Source organism: Telopea speciosissima, chromosome 11 (assembly GCF_018873765.1).
Source record: "Telopea speciosissima isolate NSW1024214 ecotype Mountain lineage chromosome 11, Tspe_v1, whole genome shotgun sequence".
Lineage (NCBI taxonomy): Eukaryota > Viridiplantae > Streptophyta > Magnoliopsida > Proteales > Proteaceae > Telopea > Telopea speciosissima.
In genome coordinates this window covers 16589941-16612359 of record NC_057926.1, presented here as the reverse complement: position 1 = coordinate 16612359, position 22419 = coordinate 16589941, and the positions used below count along the sequence as shown (strand labels likewise).

The 22419-nt window shown below is 41.0% G+C and overlaps 1 protein-coding gene across 1 annotated transcript in view; it reads right to left on the bottom strand.

Moving 5' to 3' along the window:
* The window catches only part of LOC122644827 (phospholipid scramblase family protein C343.06c), a 31209-nt gene extending 14094 nt beyond the window's left edge, over positions 1-17115 (bottom strand). Inside the window, exons 1-6 of the mRNA XM_043838208.1 lie at positions 17016-17115; positions 16244-16322; positions 15462-16032; positions 13404-13490; positions 12339-12380; positions 12163-12207 (exon numbers count right to left, since the gene is read on the bottom strand). Coding sequence (XP_043694143.1) covers positions 12163-12207; positions 12339-12380; positions 13404-13490; positions 15462-16032; positions 16244-16322; positions 17016-17115 — 924 coding nt within the window. The remainder of the gene's footprint in view (positions 1-12162; positions 12208-12338; positions 12381-13403; positions 13491-15461; positions 16033-16243; positions 16323-17015) is intronic.
* Between the last annotated feature and the right edge of the window lie 5304 nt (positions 17116-22419).

Sequence of the window (22419 nt, the reverse complement as noted above, 5' to 3'; positions counted from 1 at the left end):
TTTATCTTTGGGCATACAAACACAAAAATTTGCTTCTAAAATTGTTAGAGAACTTCAAATGGTTTGCAAACAAAGAATCTTACCACTGCAGATACATCCTTGGAAGCAAATAATGAAAAACTGACTCAAATAGAACTTAATTGGGAGTGAGTATAGCTTCTTCATATGTAAGCCTTTATCCATGGAATAGATCCTTAGCTATTTGTTTAAGCCAGAGGCTTTCAGTTGTTGTTAAATTCTTGTTATTGTATCTTACATATTATACTCTATCTAGTATCCCTCCTTTTTTTTCATAATAAAATATTTCTGTTATCTGTCAAAAAGAAGGGGGGGAAAAATAGGCATATGTCCATGCCACATGTCGCTACATCCCTTGGACCTTCATCCCTCCACATAAGAAAAGATTCATAACATGAATTAGAATATCTGTCATATAATCAATTGGATGCAATGCAGGAGTTCTTGCGCACAATGAAAGCACAAATTCTGTCATCAATGTCGTTTACTCATATCTACTAATCATCCTTGTAACACACTGAACCAAGCATAGTCACATAATTTGCTCATTACAACTAGGGAAATCCCTACCCCCCATCCCAAAAAAAAAAAAAAATAACACCCAGCTTGAAAAGAGGTGGCGTGACATTAGATTCACAATGCATTTATCAATTAACGAACTACTTCTAAGAACACTGTATGTTTGCTCATATGTATTCATCAATTGTTGATGTCTAGATTCATTGTGTCTAGGTTCGTTGTATGTATGTTGAGGTTAAGGACTATGACTCATCCTTACCTAAAATACATTAATTGTAATTCCTTCTCCCTACTATAAATAAAGGTGGTCTCTGTCATCATAGACAAGCCAAAATCATTCTCCCATATTCTGGTTCTCAACTTGGTATCAAAGCCCAAAAACCCTAAAAGATATTTTTATTTTTCTGCCACCAGTAGGGTCACCATCACTAGTTCTAGAGGCTTGGACCTCTCAGGTCAAGCATGGTAGACTGAACATGCTCCAGCGTATGTCGGACCATACATGACCCACTAACATCCATTTAGCTCCACTGACTGCCAAATGTCGCACCACCACCACCGCTGCCGCTTGCACCCTACCGCTGGCCTCCTATTGCTAAAATCCACCAGCTACCGCCGAGCCTCATAGCCAACCATTGCCCATCGCTGGCATCACCAGCCCTATCGGCCCCTGCCGCCTGGCCACAGCGGCCCTGCCACCCTCATTACCTGGCTCTAGCGGCCTCTCCGCCATCGCTGCCTAGCCCCCAGCAGCCCTGTCACCTCTGCTGCTTGACCCCAGGTCCCTGCCGGCTTGCCGCTTGGCCCCTAGGCCCCTACCAGCTTGCCGCTTGGCCACCAGGCCCCTACCAGCTTGCTGCTTGGCCCCCAGGCCCCTGCTGCCTGGCCCCCTAAGCCCCTGCCAACCTACCACTTGGCTCCCCAAGCCCTGCCGCTCACAGCAAGGGTCCCCTCCTGCCCTTGCTGGCCCTCGCCTGCCTTCTGCCAGGCCCAGGCAATCTCTGCTAGGCCCCTGGCCCCAGTGCCCTTGCACCCTAGCGTCCTTGCGCCTTCATTACGAGTATTTTTTGTGTGCTCTATGACACGGTAGACACACCCACAGGCCACGGCCCTCTTTACTTTCTTGCATCCGTTTTCAGCAGCCTATTACTTATTTGTGATTCCAACTCTAAGGCGGAGAGTAGCGGTACTGGCACCTCCTTGGGAGGACTTAGGGGTAGTGACTTGAGTCGTGTTGGGACTCATGGCCATAACCCATCCCTCCAGTCGGGTCCAACAAAGTTAAATGGGTCTAATTACCATTCCTGGTCAAGGGCTTGTCTACTAACTATTCGTGGTAATCATTTTCATTTCTCGGAGTACCTGACGGGTGATACCCCTATGCCAACTGAAGGCACTGCAAAAAATACTTGGTTGGCCAATGATGCATTGGTTATGTCCTTTCTCCTCAATCCCAAGGAACCTACAATCAACTCTAGCTTTGTTATAAATTCTGCAAAGGAGTTATGGGATGTCGTATAACAAACTTATACCCAAACTAGTAATTATGTACAAATCTATGAGCTCTGTCGACATTTCGTGAGACTACAAAAAAATATTGTCCCTTACTGTTTCCTATGCTGCTCTTAATGCACTCGAGCAACAGTTGGATTTCTATCACCCTATTCCCATGGCTTGTATAACTGATGCTACTGCCTTTCAACGTGAGCATGAGATGGAATGGGTCCATGATTTTCTTACTAGACTGAATCCTAAGTATAGTCAGATTTGTGTTCAAATTTTAGGCAATGACAAATTCCCTACACTCCTTCAGGCATATAACTTACTTCAACATGAAGACCGTCGTCGGCCTGTCATGATGCCTACTATTGTTCCCACTCGCTTAGCTCTTGTTTCTACTCCTGCAATCATGGACTCTTTTGGTGCTAAACATGCTACCATTGCAAGAGAACTGGTCAAATGTGACTATTGTGGCAAACCCCGCCACAACCGTGGGACATGTTGGAAACTTCATGGTCATCCTACATACGGGGTGGGAAACAAGGTCCTACTTGCTATCAGGCACATCTCTCTGAGACTAGACACCTCTTAGCTTGGATCTACACCTCATGTGCGCGCCTCTGCATCTACAGTGCCTTTCTCTTAGGATCAGCTACTAGCCCTTCAGCGCATGATGTCTCAACTTGGGACCACTCCTACGCCCAACCCTGCCTCTGCTTCTCATCTTTCCCAATCAGGTATTTTTCATGTCTCTTCCGGTTCTACTCCTTTCTGGCTCCTTGATTCTGGAGCATTAGATCATATGACTAGTTCCTCAAACCTATTTTGTTCATACCTTCCTTGTTCAAGTAAGGACGGAGTTCGAGTAGCTGATGGATCCTTATCATCCATTTCTAGTAAAGATTCAGTTAAATGTTCTCCTACTATATTATTGTCCTTAGTTTTACATGCTCCTAATCTTTGTGCGAATTTGCTTTCAATTTATTCTCACAGTTGAACTAAATTGTTCTGTCTTATTATATTGCACCCACTGTCTTTTTCAGGATCTGGTAACAGGGGCAACGATTGGATATGGTAGGGTACGGGACGGGCTGTACTATCTAGATCTGGGTTTTACTGTTATGCCTCCACGGCTTTCTGCTCATACTCTTCAGACTGATACTGTTCTCCAGCAAGTGCACCAATGGCATCAGCGTCTTGGTCATCCCTATTTTTGCATTTTGGGTTTAATGTTTCCTTCTTTACTAAAGGACTATAGTCCAGACAAATTTCACCATGACACTTGTGAGTTTGTGACACTTATGAATTGGCTAAACATATTCGTACTTCTTATTTCCCAAGTTGGAATAAAAGTGAAAGTCATTATTCTGTTATTTACTCAAATGCGTGGGGACCATAGTACTAAATCTCGTTTCGTTTCGGTGTTTTGGTCTGACCGAAATTTCTGAAAGTTGAAATATGGTATTTTTTTGTGGGTGTAAAATGCCAAAAATGACCGAGATTTCTGAAATTTCCGAAACGAGATGACCGAAATTTCCGAAATATTCGAAAAATTGCATTTTTCAATTCAATGTTGCATTTCGTTTCGACTCGACCGAGATACTCGAAATCTCGACTGAGACGAAACGAGTTTTAGTACTATGGTGGGGACCCTCTCGCATTGTAACTAGGGATGGTTTCAAATGGTTTATTTCTTATTGATAATTGCACTCGCCTAACCTGGATTTATCTTCTTCGACATAAATCCGAGGCCTTTTCTTGTTTCCATTCCTTCTCACCATGATCTGAACATAGTTTGATGCCCACGAAGTGATAATGCTACTGAATACATTGATACTAATTTTGTTGGTATCTTGATGAGCATGCTATCACATATCAAACTTTCTATGTTCGCACCTCAAAACAAAATGAAATTCCTGAGCGAAAAACCACTATCTTTTTTACGTTACACGCTCTCTTCTATTTACCATGAATGTTCTGAAATTTTATTGGGGGGATGCTATCCTAACTACGGCCTATCTCATAAACAGGGTTTGGTCTAGGTGTTCTGGAATTTCAAACCCTAGTTAGCCGTCTTCTGGATCCCTCCCTTGCCTCCCATCTTTCTCCTAGGGTGTTTGGTTGTATCTATTATGATCACAACTCCACCCCCTCCCGATCTAAACTTGATCCCCAGGCTTTTTCGTTGTATCTCCCTTGGCTACTCTTCATCCCAGAAGGGTTACAAGTGCTACCATCCTCCCTCCCGTCGTCTTTGTGTTACCATGGATGTTATCTTCAATGAATCTGAGCCCTACTACCAGTCATCTCATGAGAGGGAAAATGTTATGACAGAGATTCCTTCACGTCCTTTTGTTATTGACAATGTTCGTATTGAGGGGGATAAGCCTCTAGAAGATAGTAGTGGGGGGGAGAATGTTCCAATTTCGGAACTACCCAAACCAAACTTGTTCACATACTCATGACAAAAGGATTGGACAAAGCAGCCTACGACTGCCTACCATATCAATTGGTACTCCCTAATCCACCTCCTCCATCTCAGTTAGTGTAATACGGATCCTCCCATTGATACTAATGACACTGATGTTTCTATTGCTATTAGGAAAGGGGTTAGAGCATGTACTAAATATCCCATTTCTAACTTTGTTTCCTATGAGCCCTTGTCCCCGTCCTATGGAGCCTTTGTTTCCTCTGTATCTTTTGTTTCTATTCCGCAAGGTTGGAAAGATGCTATGTCTGATCCTAAGTGGAAGGATGCTATGGTGGAGGAAATGCAGGCTGTAAGGAAGAATGGTACTCGGGAGCTTGTTCCCCGTCCAAAAGGGAAAAAGCTAGTAGGATGTAAATGGGTATTCACTATGAAGCATAAGGCAGATAGAACCATTGAGAGGTGTAAAGTGAGGTTGGTTGCCAAGGGCTTTACTCAAACCTATGGCATTAACTAAGATACATTTGCCACTGTCACCAAGATGAATTCAGTTCATGCTCTGCTATCATTTGCTGCTAATCTTGGATGGAGTCTCCAACAGTTAGATGTAAAAAATGCCTTCTAAAATGGCAATCTGAAGAAGAAGTGTACATGGATATTCCTCCAGGTTTTGCATCATCATCTACAACCGGGAAGTTGTGCCGATTACAGAAGTCTCTCTATGGTCTGAAACAGGCCCCACAGGCTTTGTTTGGTCAGTTCCTAAAAGCTACGCAAAAACTTGGCTACAAGCAAAGCCAGCCTGATCACACCTTGTTTGTCAAATGTGAAGAGAATAAGGTTACTACTCTCATTGTGTATGTTGATGATATAGAGTTGGCAGACAATGATGATGCAAAAATCTCCACAGTAAAAGCCCAGTTAACCAAGAAGTTTGAGATTAAGGATTTGGGACCTCTCAGATATTTCTTAGGAATAGAAGTTGCCTGATCTAGCGAGGGTATCTTTATTTCCTAGAAGTATGTCTTGGACCTTCTCAATGAGACAGGTATGCTCGGATGTAAACCAGCGGAATCTCCTATTGAGGTCAATCACCATTTCAACATCAAGGTTGGAGATCTAGCAGATAGAGAAAGCTATCAGAGACTTGTTGGAAGACGGGTATATCTCTCTCATACTCAACTAGATATTGCATATGTTGTAGTGATTGATTGTTAGTTGGTTCTTACATAATCCACAGACTACATATCTCGAGGCAGTATATAGGATTCTAAGGTACTTGATACCAACCCCTAGAAAAGCCACCTTAGGGAAATTTTCACATACCTCCCCTGAGGTATCACATAATTACAAAAACACCCATCAGTGTAGGAAAATTACACATACCCCTCTACATTTGTAAAAAGTTAACAAATGCACCCATCTCGTTAACTTAGGACTAACAGCATTAAAATTAAAAGGGAAATTAACCAAATTGCCCTCATCTTTCCCAAATTGTTTAGGGTTTGAAAAAAGGGAAGAAAGGGAACACATCTCCTCTGCGATACCTGCAACTCATCTTCCCCAAATCGTGATCCTCTCCCTATCCCCGTGCATTAACTTCTTGCTACTCAGACTCAAAAGCCTCAGAACTCCCATTTTGTATACTCCGTCTTCATAGACTCCCTCCACTTGGAAGTAACCATCCACATTCATCTCTTGTTGTGCTGTCATCCTTCCCATTATATCATAATACCTCAACATTGTCGCTACAACCACATAAATTCCTCCGTCATCGAGTTCTTTAATTTTCCCTCCAACTCTTTATTTTCTTCCCAGTTAATCGTCACGTTTGGATAGTAGTCCTCTTCCTTGTTATGGTACCCTTGATGGAACCCAGATGCCAAAGCATTCCCAACGGCCATGATACTGTAGTTGCCAGAGCCACCGGAGCTACCGGAGCTGCTAGAGCTGTTGTAACTGTCGGAACTGCTGTAACTGCTGGAACTGCTGTAGCTGCTTGAGCTGCTGTAACTGCCGGTGCTGCTGTAGTTATACATATAATGAAATAAAGTGACATTGAAGACATCTTAGTGAATTTCCTTGTCTATGCTGGGGTTCTTTGGATAGAATTTGATGTATACAGTGGTGTTGCCAATGATATTGACTCGGCAGTCTTCAAGGAAAATGACTGGTTTGAAAGGAAGAAGGCTGAGCCGCAAGAAGAATGTGGTGAGGATCAGGGTGAAGGTGAAGCCCAAGCAACACCGGCAGCAACTGGTCAACATAGACACCGATTCCATTATCTCAAAACCAGTATTTTGGAGAGCTAGATAGCGAGGAAGATGAGTTACAGATATCGCAGAGGAGATGTGTTTTCATTTTCCCTTTTTTCAAACCCTAAACGATTTGCGGAAGATGAGGGCAATTGGTCAATTTTCCTTTTAATTTTGACGTTGTTAGTCCCAAGTTAACGGGATGGGCGCATTTGTTAACTTTTTACAAAAATAGGGGGCATGCGTAATTTTCCAAAACTGACAGGTGTTTTTGTAATTACGTGATACCTCAGGGGAGGTACGTGAAAATTTCCCTATTTTCTAACAATGGTAATCTAAAACTGAAAGCCTTTATTGATGCTAATTGGGCTAGTTCCATTGATGATCGGCATTCTACTACAGGACACTGCACATTTCTTGGAGGAAATCTAGTCACCTGGAGCAGCAAAGCAACCAATGGAATCTAGATCCAGTGCAGAAGCAGAGTACCGAGCAATGGCAAAAGGTGTCTATGAGCTTATATGGCTCAACGTGTTCCTTTGTGATCTAGGGGTGACTGTTGAAGAGCTTATGAGACTCTACTGTGATAACAAGGCAGCAATCAATATAGCTCATAAGCCGGTCCAACATGACAGGACCAAGCACATTAAGATTGACAGACAATTCATCAAAGAGAAGCTCAAGCAAGGCTCAATTTGGATTCCTTGTGTCACCTCCGAGAATTAGTTGGCTGATGTGTTCACAAAGGGTTTGAATTGTAAGATGTTTCATCCTATTATACGCAAGTTGGGCATGAGAGATATATATGCACCAACTTGAGGGGGAGTGTTAAATGTCTAGATTCATTGTGTCTAGGTTCGTTGTATGTATGTTAGGATATGGACTACAACTCATCCTCGCCTAACATACCTTAATTGTAATTCCTTCTCCCCACTATAAATAAATGTGGCCTTTGTCATTCTAGACAAGCCAAAATCATTCTCCTGTATTCTGGTTCTCAACTTCAATGTTGTTTGTGAATGTAGTTTGAGTTAACACAACGATTGCTGGATGGTACAATGCTAATCATTACAACAGCTCAGCCTTATCTCAACTAAATGGGGTCGGCCACATGGATACTTGCCATCCAATCAGCTCTATTCGAGGTCATACTTGATACAAGGCCTAAGGATTGCATGTCTTTCCTGACCACTTCACCTATGGTCCTTTTAGGTCTGCCCCTAGCTCTTTTAGTTCCTTCAATCTGAATCAAACCACTCCTCCGCACTGGAGCATCCAAAGGCCTCCGTTGAACATGGCCATGTCCCCTCAAACGACTTTCTTGTAGTTTATCATGTATCGAAGCTACTCCCAAATCAGCTCTAATATGATCATTTCTTATGTTATCCTTCCTAGTTTTGCCACTCCTCCAGCTTAACATCCTCATCTCCGCTACACTGAGTTTATCTATATGATGGTTCTTAACTGCCCAACATTCCGCCCCAAACATCATAGCCAGTCGTGACTGTCCTATAAAATTTTCCTACGAGTTTTAAAGGAATTCGCCGATCACACAATACTCAAGATGCACCTCTCCACTTCATCCATCCTATTTTAATTCTCTGTGAAACATCTTCCTTTAATCATTGCAACCAAGAAAAAGCAACCCCGATGAACCAAGCATGTTCTTAAAATGTGAGACAACATCAGATCTTACATAAGTATTTAATGATTAACTGAACTGTCATAGTAATATTACTCAGTGTTGATTTAGTTGATGCACTCCTTACAAAGAAATGCACATTCATTTATTTTTGTACCGTAACAAAACATGGCTACCAAGTCATTGAGGTCAGAAAACCTTTTTATCATGCTTCTAACCCTTTTGGCAATTTTTCTCCAAAGCATCCAAGTCCTCATCAGTTCATCATATGCTTCATTCATGGCGAAGCTACAAACCTTCTTACTTCATAAATCTTGGCATCTAAATTGTGAGCTTTTAAGTAAAACTTTTGACTAGTAGTTTTCACACGTAATTTCTATACATAGGACTGTTACCGAATCATAATAAGGAAGTGATTTTTTTCACATCTTTATAGTGTTATTACTGTCTGGATTCACAAGCTCTCTTTGATGATGGAATCCTTAGCTATCTATCTTCTCTCTTCTTCTTCATCCTTCCTTACACATTCTATTTTTATGTCTCTCAACCTATAATACCTACTTGTTTCAGAAAGTATCAAGACAAAAAGAAAAACAAAACCCCATAGTACCCACACAAATAGCCTATCAACATCATTTTTTTAATCAAAACTCTACTTTAGTCCACCCATCACCTAGCCAAAGCAAACCCTAACCAACCCACCTGCAACAATCATGGAAACCGAGTCCTGGGGAAGGTTTTCTCCAGACTTTTGATTATCTGTCCATGCTTAATACAACTTACTCTGGCCCATAAAATTCTCATCCAATTTCACAACCTTAGCCCATCTAAATCATACACCACCATTACCTCCAAACCCTAACCCCCAATTTTCACTTCAAATTCTAATTTCCTCTCTCTCTCTCTCTTAATTCACCCTACCTGGCTGCTATTCCAGGGTAACTTGCCTTTGACTTCACTTCTTAAAGATTGAATTAATTGTGAAAACCTATGGTACATAGATAAATGATATCATACATAATTATACTCATTTAGTAGATAAGAAGACAAGTCGATAATATAGATCCAATCATCATTAACTCTAAAAATAAAAACATTTGTATGCAGAAATTGATGCAGATAAGTCACCTACAGGGCTTATTTTAGTGGAAATAAGCCTTGGGTTGGGTTATGCATGTGTTTTCTTTGTAATGGGCCACGTTAATGGGCCTAAAATGTGGGTACAAGTTAGGCATACGGGATTAGGCTTAGTAGTAGCTTATTTTCATTCCTAGTTCAAGTAGGAATAATTAGTTAGTTGTTTTTTTTTTTTTTTTTTCAGCAAAGTTGTAATAACTTTTTAGTACTCCTAATCATAGGAGTTTGTTTTCAGTTTTCCCAGTTAGAAATTAGAATAGGAGTTTATATAAACATTGTAAGGCTGCTAAAGCCATTCACGATTTGAAATTTAATTGAAAATCTGAGAGCTTTGAGCCCTAAGTATCTGAGAACGATCAATTGGGAGGGATTCCCAGACCTGAGATAGGTAAACCACTTCAAGTTTTCTTTCTCATGCTCTGTCTACCGCTACAGTGGAGTTGGTGTCTGTGCTGTGATCGATATCCTACTGCTGTGGCTATTTGGATTGCTAAATGTAGAGGGTTATTGGAATGTCATCTACTGTTAATCTTCTATTATCAGGTGATTATATTTTTGAGTTTACTATCAGTTCTATTGGTTCAATCGCATCCCCTGTTTTATAGCCCCTTTCAGATAACATTTTTCATTCATAAAACCCTATCCCCTGCCCATTTTCACCTGCAACTTTAGAACAGAATAGCTCACCCTAGAGCCCTACTCGACCATAGTTTGGGGCCACTCCCGATTTCTGGTTTGTGAGATACTTAAAAATCTCTCTTTTTTCAGTTTTCACTATTTCAGATTTGGGATTTTCAAATTAGTTATAATTCAACCATCTGATTTCTACAATACTTTAGGGCTTTGAATCAAACTGCTGAGAGTGAGGTCTGATCCAAGTTTCAGGCCAATCCGATCGTTGGATTGGATTTAATTTCAGTTTCACTGTTTCAGGGATCTCCGCCTGTGAGATCACTGTTTTCTACTCCCAAACCGCTCATCAGATCATTCCCATCTTTTGAGTGGTTCTACTTATCCTTGTTATTAATTATTGTTTCCTAGAATTTGGTATTAATCTGAGAGGTTTGAGAGTTCAGTCAATTTTGGGGTTTGCTATCTGAGTGGAGTTTGTCTTGGGAACCTATCTGGGAGGGTTTCAGAGTTCTTCCTACCTACTCCCCCCCCCCCCCACCCGCCAATTTGGAAACAATAGTATGCAGTTGTGAACTTGCAACATGACAGTAAGAACAGTTAAGGTAGTAATGGGCCAGAAATCTACAATGCAGAAGGTCAAAAGGGCAACGACTTGTGTCTATGGCAGGATATTATGTGGTCGTCTATTATGTGATTGTTATCTCAGATGTGATAGGCTATTATTTATGTCGGTAATGCAGTGCCAAATCAGTGGTCATGTACCCTATCCATAACAAAGAAGTTACCAAAAAAAAATTTTATCACTATGTCCAAGTCCAAAACCCAATTTTTGCCGTGTCTGACATGGATATTTGGGATATATGAAGGATCCAGGTGCAACGGTAAGGTAGTTCCATTACGACCAAGTGGTTGCGGGTTCAAGTCGGTAAACAGCCTCTCCGTGAAGCGAGGGTAAGGCTGCGTACATTATGACCCTCCCCAGATCCCGCAGTGGTGGAGCCTTGTGCACTGGGTATGCCCTTTTTAGAGAAGGGTCTAGGCGCCACAAAAGAGAAGATCGTTTGCTTACATTTTCTATTATACAATATTTTCAACTTAAACTGAACCCTAAACCATAGTTGTCACGGCATCTAGGCAATCCCAGGCATTGCCTATTGGAGGGGGGAAAATCAAGGCGACACCAACAAGGCGCCAAGGCTCTGCCTAGGCGATGCCTTGACAACTTTGCCCTAAGCAAATCTTTAATTAAGGAATCTGAATATCTAAATATAAAAACTATTATAATTGAACGGCTGAACCCTTCCCTAGATAAATACGTACATCTGACTAGAATTAAAACTTCACCTGCCCTGAATAAAAAATTTATCTACTTAAAATGAAAAAAAGGACTATGGGGTTTAAATTGAAACCATGGCCGTGCTTAATCACTCTCTCAAGGAAGCTCCACAAGCCAGTTACCATAAATAGTCAGTTAGATCATTGCATGCAACAAACAAATCCAACTGGCATTCATTCACTTGTCATTCTAGCTTACTCACCTGCTGGTATACTATGATTATAATCCAAGTTCTGGCTTGGTTTTTCCTATCAAATCCATACCAGATTAAAATTTTAAAGAGTATCCTTGTTTCGGCATTAGCCCAAGAGCAGGGATAATATGTAATAAAAAATTAAAGACTTGAAATCTAGGATAAAAGAGGCTTGCACATACTTGATCGTGAATCAGGTGTTTGGGCCCTAGGGTAATTTTAATGTTCTATCCATTAAATGGAATTGGGTAGCAAAAGTGTAGGATCACAGAGGATTGCAAATACAGATTGAGAATCAGATGGTCGGACCCCGAGGTAATTTTTTGTTTCATACATTAATGTCATTGGGTAGCCAAAGCAGACCCCTCTCTTCATGATACTTGAGCAACTGGCAGGTTTGATTCGGACATGATTGTAAGGGGAAAAGAAGAAACAAAAAAAAAAGGCATATGAATGAGGCAAAAGTCTCAAAAAGGAAACCAACAAGATCAAATACCATACCTGTCTAGCAATAAGATTACTTTGCTCACGGATCAAACCCACTGGCTGGAAAGGATAATGAGATTAAGCAACAGAAATTCAGTAAGAGTTAAAATTAAGAAAGTGTAAATATTTTGTTATGCTTTTTATTTATAAATGAAAAAAACTTAAAAGATTACAAAAAAGAAGATACAGACCGACTGAGGGTAGCAAGCATCTACTATTGCATACCTATTCTCCTGCAATTGCAAGTTTACCAATTGTCAATTAAAATTAACCATAGAATTGTTGAATAAACATTAAATTTGAAGAGAACAGTGATTACGGACAACAATTGTACATGCATATAGACAACCTAAAAATTATAGAAATTGCTCTGTACTATATAAATGGAGAGGACTTGGAAGTTATATATTAGGAGCGAAAGCCATGATTTATGCATTCTTCTCTCAGCTACTGAACTCTGCAACCGGTCTTTCTCAATTTTTTGTGAGCAGGTGGAGGGGCAGTAGATAGTCAGATTGAAGGTACAGAAACAATTTGTATGCAAGGAAAAATGAATTTGTAACCACAGTAGCCAGGTAACGTTCAATGCATCTCAAGTCCATGTTCATATAAAACTCAGTAGCCACACCAATGATGCTGAAACAACAACAATGTGATCAAGAACCACAAAATAAAAGCCACAATACACATTCATGTACACGAACAGAGCCGAAAAATAGGCCCCATTACAGTGAAAAATAAAATCTCAATCATTCCATCAACCAGAAATTATTCACTGAGAGAAGATGCTCCCTCCAGCATGAGCAAACCTTTTCAGAACTCATTAGAAATGTGTGCCACCATCTCACCCCCTCCCCCCCATCCAGCCAGGTTCTATGTACCATGCCTCCTCCACAATAGATGTATGGCTTTATGAAAGAAAGCCAGCAGGAGAGGAAATCTCTTCCTCTTCCAGGAGTACAAATGTACAATTCCCTGAGAAAACCTAAACTGTAGAGCTTTCATTACATTAAATTGCAAGCTGTGATTTCATCCCAAAAGGCCTCCAAACTCTACCTTGACCATTTCAGTTGGCAGCTTGACAAAAAACTTGTAAATATAAATATTGTAAGATCAGAAACAATGCAAGATTCTAGGAAAGTACATCTCATACTCAAGTATTCCACAAATTAACATCACCCTGTCTTACATTGTCATGAGGAAATTTAAAAGGAACATACATATGGATAGAAAGAAAATGGTTAAAAAGAAATCACCTGCTCGAAACCAAGCATAAGATTTGCCCACTCTATATCTCTAGTTATGAGCAAATTGGACCTGGCAAGAAGAGGTGCAACCTTCTCCTGAAATTTAAAAAATAAAAAGAATTAAGTTATTCCAAGTATTAATATGAAACATGTGGAAAATACTTTCTTTCATATTAATACAATAGTATAAACAAACTAAAAAATAAGGAAAAAATTCTTCTTATAGTAAATAGGAAAGCAGCTAAGCTGTCAGTGGTTAGTGGATCAAAACAATCTCTTTCATTTTTTCTATTTCTTGTTAGTACTGAATAAGATCAAGACATGTCTTGAGCCTACTTTTATGTTATCAAAACTCTTGAGTAATAACCAACCAAGCAAGCTGGTATCATATATATGTTTGGATAAGGTGGTAAGCCCTCTTTTTTTCTTAGGGATAGATAACCCACCTCAACATGTGACAGTAAAGATACCTCCTTTGCATATTTTTGGTCTAGACAAGTTTTCATTCCAGGTACATGCCTGCAACCAATATTTTAAAAACCTAGGTGCCAACCCAATGAAGGAGTTGGGTCAAGTGGACCCAGCTAAATGGTCAAAGCCACCTGGTTGAAGTGATGATGTCTCCGACATCATATCTAATATGTTGCATAGCAACATATTAAAATCATACACACTATAAATGTTATACATGATATAATACCAATGCACAATATATAAAAGCTTCATATATATTATATTCAAAGACTTTGCTCCCTTCTCAAATCAAACACCCCCCCCCCATTTTAATTCAAACACTAGAAGAACAGGCTCTTAGCTTCTCACTCAAATCAAACCTAAGAGGTCATTGGTTCATAGCAGCACGTTTGCAACAGCATGGATATTGTGAAAATGAAGAACATCAAGGAAACCCTCTAATGATGCAAAAATGGTTGTCTCGTGTGTAGATTAACTTACTGCTTCATTACTCTTTCTCCCTATGTTCCACTGTAGGCTTCACAAGTTCAACAACATGATTATAGTAAGTACAACTTTAATCACCTAGACATGTAAATAGGTACAATAGAACTTATTGGAGGGGGGGGGGGGGGAATCAACATTTATTTGTCCCAACAATCTTGTCGATAGTTTGGTAAATAAACAAAAACTTGTCTCTCAAAGCATCACACCTTTACCATCCAGTTTGAAAAGCATTACATACTTCGTCTTTTACAGCTCTATCAAGAATGAAAAACAATATCCCACCAGGATACCTTTTATGAGAATATAAGACATCAAAATAGATAAAGGGAGTTAGTAATATCTATTTAGTTGCATAAGAATTTCCTTAAGAGGGCTGACCCATCAGTTGGCAATGTGTTATGTCTCCAAATAGTAGCAAATCATCTTTCTAACCAAGTCTATCAGTGGAGCACTAAGACAATAAATGAGATGAAAAGTGGGAATGATATCATCCTGCACCATTGCTTCTCAAATCTTCTTGGAGGTCAATTCTACTATTCACATGAACTTCCGTCCGGAAAGACCTTAAATTATAATAAAGAGCAAATATTTTAGCAGATGCTATGTAATTCTCTCATGCATTAATTTTAGCATTTTAATTCTAGTTTTCATTTTACTGCAGATCTAATCATGTCCAAAGGCTGCATACATTTGCCCCTCCCAGACCCTGCAGTAGCGGGAGCATGTTCAAAATTAAAAAGCAACACAAGGCATTTACAAAACCTTTTGTTTCTCATCCATATCATCATTATCTGATCTATCAAAATAGAAAATCTTCCAAATCCATTTCTTCGAAACAAGACCAACCACAGGCTACAACATTTGCAGTTAAACATTTGCAAAGGGCAAAAACTCCATGTCGTTATATTGACAAATAATATTTCAAATTATTGTAGCAAGCTCACCAAGTTAAAAGTTAATTTGGTTTTCAAAATCTGATAATAAGACTTTTAAAAGCTTGTGCATATTAAAGATTACTCAAGATAATTGGAAATAAAAAAATAAATAAATAAAAACAATAAGAGAAACAATATTAAAAAAAAAAACAGATAATAAAAATTTAGCCACCTCTTCTGGGGATGCTGGTTCCAAATAACCTGTAGTAGATTGGCTGAGAGGTGGCTGCTTAAGAACTCGTTGCCCCGGTTCACTATATCTCTCTTCTGGAATAGGTGCACCTGAAAACCACCTTCCAGGCATTTGAAAAGACGACAGATTATCATATATGGCATCTCTAGTACGGTCACGTTGAATCATCTTTCTTTTGCGTCTGTGTCTCTTCATCTTCTTGTCTTCAAACCAAAGTTGTGCTAGAACGTCTCTACTTAGGGAGGAAGAATCACTTCTTACAGTCCGCCCAAACTGACGGAATATTGCAAAAGCACTAGGTTTTGAATTGAGATGGCTCTCTTTAGAAGAAAAAGGTAGCGCAAATCCCTCAAAACTATTTTTCCCCCAGATCGACCTTTCTTGAAGACTTAAAATGCCAGGTCGCAAGAAATTCAAATCTCCAACATTATGCCCAGATGAACCCAATTCGAAAATCTTTTCTGTGATTCTATTATACTTTGCAAAGCGACGCAAATCGTTTACCCACTTCATCTGATTAATGTACCACTGTGTCAAACTGTCAACAGACCTGCAAGAACAAAACAAAAATCAAGAAATAGAATCGTTTTTAAGTGTTTCAGAATGGAAAAACAAGAATCATATCTCAGAAAACAATCTACCCAGCAGTTTCAGATGGAGCAAATCACAGGAGAAACACCAAATGAGGAGTTTATCATGCTTATTAACGGAATCGTTGAATTCTTGAAAGTAAAATATGAGAATAAGATGATCAAACACACCTGAATGCGAGGTCGGAGAGGGAAAGAGCGGTAAAGCACAATGGAGAAACTGAAAATCTTGAGTTGAAGAGGAAGGAGGCTGGCAGGTAATTTGAGAGTGAAAGGAAGAACACGAAAACGAGAAACAGTCGGGCGGGGGAATTTCTAATATGTATTCTGTAGTGAGAGAAAGAAAATGTGTTAGAGTAAATACTGAATCCCTTTATTTTGTCTACCCCTTTGTTGTGGGCCCACTCAATCGCAATGTTACTTCCCGCATTGCACTAAAGCAAGAGATGGATCAGTTTACCAAAAAAACAACAAAAAGCAAGAGATGTATGGATGGATGGATGTTGACATGTTGTTATTCACAAGATAAGAGACGTTATTTGCCACGTGGCAGAAAACCTGAAAGAGATTACGAGGCACCACATCCATGCCAGGTGGTAGATCAGATGTGGATATTTTACTGATATTTGCTTGGCAAGCACAGGAACACCAACACGTTCTTGCATTTGGTAATAAATTCGTATACGAAGATGCGCCTTGGTTGATAATACTTTGATTTTTGTTTCATACGAACAAATTGGGGGTAAAATTCTGTTTGGTGACATCGATTGGCATTTGATTTCATACTCCCAGGAATCAGATTGATCCCAAATTGCTCTCAGCATGAATTACAGAACATTATTTTTTTTATTTTTCAATTCCAAAACGAAACTCACGAATCATGACCACGCACGAAATAGAAGGGGGGCCTCTCTCTCTCTCTCTCTCTCTCTCACACACACACAGTGGGCATCTGCTCTATTAAGGAGTCCTACTTGTCCATGTTGAAGATTGAGATAATGTTCCTCTCCATATATTGTAGGAGACAAGACAGTATCAACCATTAAGATGGAAATTATTGCTTTCAGACTCCAGGTTGAAGTAGGGGTCTTGGGGCTAGGGGAGTTGGAACTTTAGCTTGGGACTTTGTTTTCCCCTTTTGGATGGTGGGTTGTTCATAGTTGGTATTAGAAGCAGCGCCAGAAGTGATACAAATGCCTGTTGATACCAGGATCTTCCGTCCTTGGTTTGGTCCGGTCTAATGCAGTCCTGCAAAATAATAGACCCAGAAGACAAGAAGAGTTAGCATCCTGGAGTGTGCCCCAGGGGAGGTCTCTTCGATGCCTAAGTCAGATCTCGGGGTTAAACAAAAGTTAACGAGGCCAAAGATGGAAATCTTGTTTTTCAGAGTCTCTTTGATGGCTCAAAACCCATTGTTCAGTTTCTAGAGTCTTACCTCGTTCCTTTTGTTGTTCGTTATATATATCTGGTTCTGTTCGAAATGCCCCTTTAACCTGTTAGGGTTACGTAGTCTCTAAGGTAGGTTGATGATCCGATCGGAGGACCGTACTTGTACCTTTGGTATCTGTCAATACTTGTACATTTGGTAATCCACGTGTAAAGTTTGTTTGCACATGCCTTTGGTGTGAGATCGTTATTGAGAACCCGGTTGGATCGTGGATGTTTCTTCCCTTGAGCCGGTTTCCCGATTTAGCCTTGTTACACGTGTCTGAGTGGCATTAGAGATTGGATATGAGCTGTATCATATGTCTCGCACTTCTTCGAGTCTTTATGAAGAGTCGATGGGGTAAGATAAAGTTTTTGAAAGCTTTTGAAAAAGTTGTAGGGGCTTGAGGTAGAGGTGTGACGTGGCACACGACATGTATATTATATAAGTTCCCCACTCCGTCGAGTCACTTCAGGGGGTCTATGGAGTAGTATATTCCCATCCAATGGTTGGGTTATCTATATTTTATTCCGTGGAGGATTTTCTCTTTTGTCTGTTGTCAGATGGTTGGAAAGTTTTTTAACTTTATTGGTAGTAGCAGTGGTGTAGACGGTTGGGTCTTATCCTTAATAAATGTTAGTGTTCTCTTTTGATTTGAGAGGAGTCATGATCTTGACTGTGCGATGTTGTGGTTTGTCGTCATTGCATTTAGGGTTGTTTCTTTTGGAGGAACGTATATATGTATGTTTCTTCCTCCATGAGTATTTCTTTTATTGCAAGTTACTTTCTGAAGTGTTCCTCCAGTAGTTGATTGTTTTTTAAGCTTGTTTCATTTCTACGAGACGCCCGATTAGTCTTCTTGTTGGTTTCCTGTCGTCCATTAAGGGGAAGCGAAGATGAAGGCTTCAAGATCCGATAGGACGGATGATGTATCTGTAGATGAGGATAATAGCTCGTCCTCTAGTCGTGGTGGGTCTGATGGTTCCCCTGACCGTACGCCTTCTCCTATATATGGGACGGTGCATCGAAGCCCAGGAGGTAGGAGGTTAGAGGTGGCTGACTCCTTGGTTCGTTCTCATAATAAGGGCCCCAGGGACTTTTATTTTGTGTTGAGGGAGGAGGATTTAGGGAGGATTAGATCAAAGTATTAGATTTCGGCCTCATTTAAGTTATCTTTGCCAAAGAAGAACGAAACTGCGATGTCGAGGAGGCCCGGGGCTTGTATCTTTTATAAGGACATGTTCATGTCTGGAGTGCGCCTTCCTCTTCATTCTTTATTTGTTAACATTCTTTGCCGTTATGGGATTGCTCCCGTTCAACTTTCTCCAAATGTGTGGAAGTGTACTGCTAGGTTTGTCGTGGCCAGTCGGTGGTGTGACATTGTGCCTTCGATTGAGATTTTTCCCCATTGCTACATTCTAAAAGCACAAAGTGAGCCTCTATCATGGTATTATTTTTCTCACATTAGGAAGGAGGTGAAGATAGTTCAGCTTCCTAATAGGGTGACTGACAGTTGGAGGAACAAGTTCTTTTGGGTGGAGGCATCTTTTGGTTTTGCCCTGCATTGGATGGAGGGGGTCCCGATAAATTAGGTGAATAAGGCTGATGTGCTCACTGAGTTCGAGGAGGAGCATATGAAGGCCATATGCGCGACGAATGTGGTACCTTACACTTGCTTGACTGATCATCGCGTGTTGGTCGAGGTCAGTCTTATTAGAGGTTAATTGTGGCTTTACTCTTGATCGTGTTTTCCTTCATCGAGTTTTCTCCAATCTTGAATATGTAGCATTTTGTTTGTTACAGGTGAAGTTGCTGAGAGTGATGAGGGGCCGAGACCATTAGTCAGGGGGAAGGGAAAGGAGGCCCTCATTGATGATCGTGTGAGCAAGAAGCCTACTGTTTGGAAGGGTGAGGCTTGTCTTGTGCTTATGGTGACGCTTTTACTGCTAGGAGGAAGAAAAGGGGTGGCTATGGTTCCCCCGAGGTCCAATTGAAGACGAATAAGAGGAGGAGGTTGGTCCTAGCCTATGATATGGCTCGCTCGTCTTCTTCTTGTGTTGAGTCTCGATCGATGGAAGCAGGCATGGGATCCAAGACTTTTGTTGGTTCTTTCGATGGTATCCTTGAACGAGAGTTAGAGGTCGAGGGTGACCCTGCAGTTTTGCCTAGTTTGGTTGAGGAGTTTGGTGAGGTGGCTACTATTTTGCCATACTTCGATGATGAGCCGATGCTTATGAGGCCTGAGCATGAGCTCAGTCAGTTGAACTCTCTTGTTGTAGGGTTGGTAGGGAATGAGCTTTCTAGGGAGATACAGGACCCTAACGTAGGCCTCGATAGGGAGGTCACAAGAGTTAGTTTGGGGCGTCCCATCGGGGGTTCGGGGGAAAGTCAACACGGGGGGCAGGTCTATCGTGTTTTATTCTGGATTGGAATATTACCATGGAGGACTCCGTTTTGGGTGATAGCCCTGTTGCAAGAGAGATATTGCATCGCGTGTTGCTGCCGATAGATGCTCGGCTCATAGCCGAGGGGTGTTTGGAGTCTTTTGCCTGTTCGGCCATATCTCAGCTCGGCTTTATGAGTAGTGTTGTCTTTTCTTTGCTCCCTTCTTGCATTTCGTAGTGGTTTTTGCCTTTTTTGTTTGTTATTGTGTTTTTCTTTGTTGCATTGGTTATCTCAGGGCGCGATACTTGTGGCTGAAGTGGGTAGGCCTCAGCGGGAAGAGATAAGAGATTTGTATAAGTCGTTGGATGGGGCGAGGTCTGATATCCAGAACCAGTTGATAACGAGACGGGTGGATCAGGATAAGGTTGTAGAGTTGAAGAAGAGAGTTGTACGTCTGGAAACAAAGTTAACCAAGGTACACCATACTTGCAAGGTGGCGGAGGATGGTCGTCGTTCAGCTAAGAGGCGTCTTGAAAGGATCGAGAGGCATCGTGAGACTGAGAAGAAGAAGTTTGAGGATCAGGAAAAGGGAGTTATGAGAGCTTGAGAGCGACAAAGTAGACTTTAAGTCTGTTGGAAAGAAGCATAGGGAGCATGTGGAGAGTGCACAACGGCTCGCCGTTCAGAAGGAGAAAGTGGATAAAGCTCTAACTGAGCTCCGATGGAAGTACAAAGAGAAAGTGGAGAGTACGAATTGTGCCCTCACGGAGAAAAAGGAGGTCGAGGAAGCCTTGAGCGTTCTCGAGAGGGAAAGATTGGCAGCCATTGAGGTGTCTGCAAAGAAACAAGAGGAGATTATATCCAAATTTAGAGTATATGTGGCGTATGTTGATGAGCTCGAGGATGCGGTGGAGGCTTGAATTTAATACAATGCCTTATTGCAAAAGCAATTTGACAATGGGGTGAAGAGCATGCATAGATTCGTGCGTATAATTTATTCGAGGGTCGCTGATTACGATTTCTCTTATTTTACTGAGTATGATCTAGAGGATGGTGGTGGTGCGGAGAGATTATGCAAAGAGAACAAGATGACGGTAGTGATGATTCCCTTAGGTCTCTAAATGAAGGTCAGGATGCCAGTGTTGCCCTAGATGGTGGGGATGTGTCTCTTCCAAATGTTGGGGGTGGGTTGTGCAATGAAGACGTGTCGTTAGCTGCTCCAGGTGATTTATCCATCGAGGCTCTGGGCAAGGGACAGTCTTTGAGTGAAGAGGTCGTGGGGCAAGTCAAACCTAGGTCTTCCTTTGGGGAGAGGGTGATTGTTTCTAAGGTTGGTGATGTGGCCACACCAGTGACGGTTGATTCAAAGTGAAGAGGGTTGGACTGTTTTGTAAAACAACTCTCAATTTTGCTTTTTTTTATTGTTGAACTTGGATTAATGATATGTGTCTGTAAGGACAATGACATGGCGGGGGATCGTTACGTGTCATTCACCTCATCCCTCTTTGGGGGAAAAGGAAAAAGGGGTGCAAGGAGTGTAAGGAGTCGCCACCTAGAGGACGGTCTAGGACCCAAAAATTGTATTATAATGACTCTCATGCTACGCCCTTTTGGGGATAAATGGTCTGTTGGTCTAGATACGGATCAAGTTATGGTCCGGGGAAGGTATTAGGCACCCCACCCCAGTCAGCCTGGACTTGTCAGTCTTCATATTACTTGTCTAGGCAATGGTATATATATGCATATGAAAAAAAATTAAGTACAAGAAAAATGAATAAAATACAAGGAAAGGTAAGAAAACATACCAGGAAGCTTGGTTGTATGGTAGGGGTTAGTATACATAAAGACAAAGAAGGGATTCATAACCTAGTCAACCTAAGCATGATCGACTCTGGCTAAACATGGTAAGACGAATATATGCATAAAAATACGATTGGAGGAGCATAGAATACATTTGCATGACATATGAAAACACATAAAAATCTACAGTATGAATGCGAGCATGAGGGAGTCTTAGACAACGGGGGATGAGGATCATGGAGAGATGCATGCATGCGAGTGGAATGCAACATAAAAGAATTGTGAAAAATGAGGAATATGTGTGATCACCGTCTAGAGAGATGGGATCACACTCTTCCGAAGATGCAAAACAAAGTAATTAAAACACGTATATTAGACAAGATTTAAAGATGAAGAAGAACCTACCTAGTTTGAAGACGGTTAAAACAAAAGTGTAGAGATTTTCCTTTTGTAACTCAAGGTGTTTGTACGTTGAGCAAATATCGCCGCTAGTGGTGGCTTCTCTTGTCTCTTTGTATGCGACACTTCGTTGTCAAGCCGAGATCACCGGGTGGATGCCTTATGGCTTTGATCTTAAAGTCTCAAGTAGGTATTGTGGCATTCAAAAGTGGGAGGAAGTAGTAGACTAAGGCCAAATGAGGGGTCAAAGCTATATCTTCCAAGCAAGAGATTGGGGGGCTGAATTGGGGCAAGCAAGCACCAAGGAAGAATTGTCTAACCCTCCTCCACGTGAGAG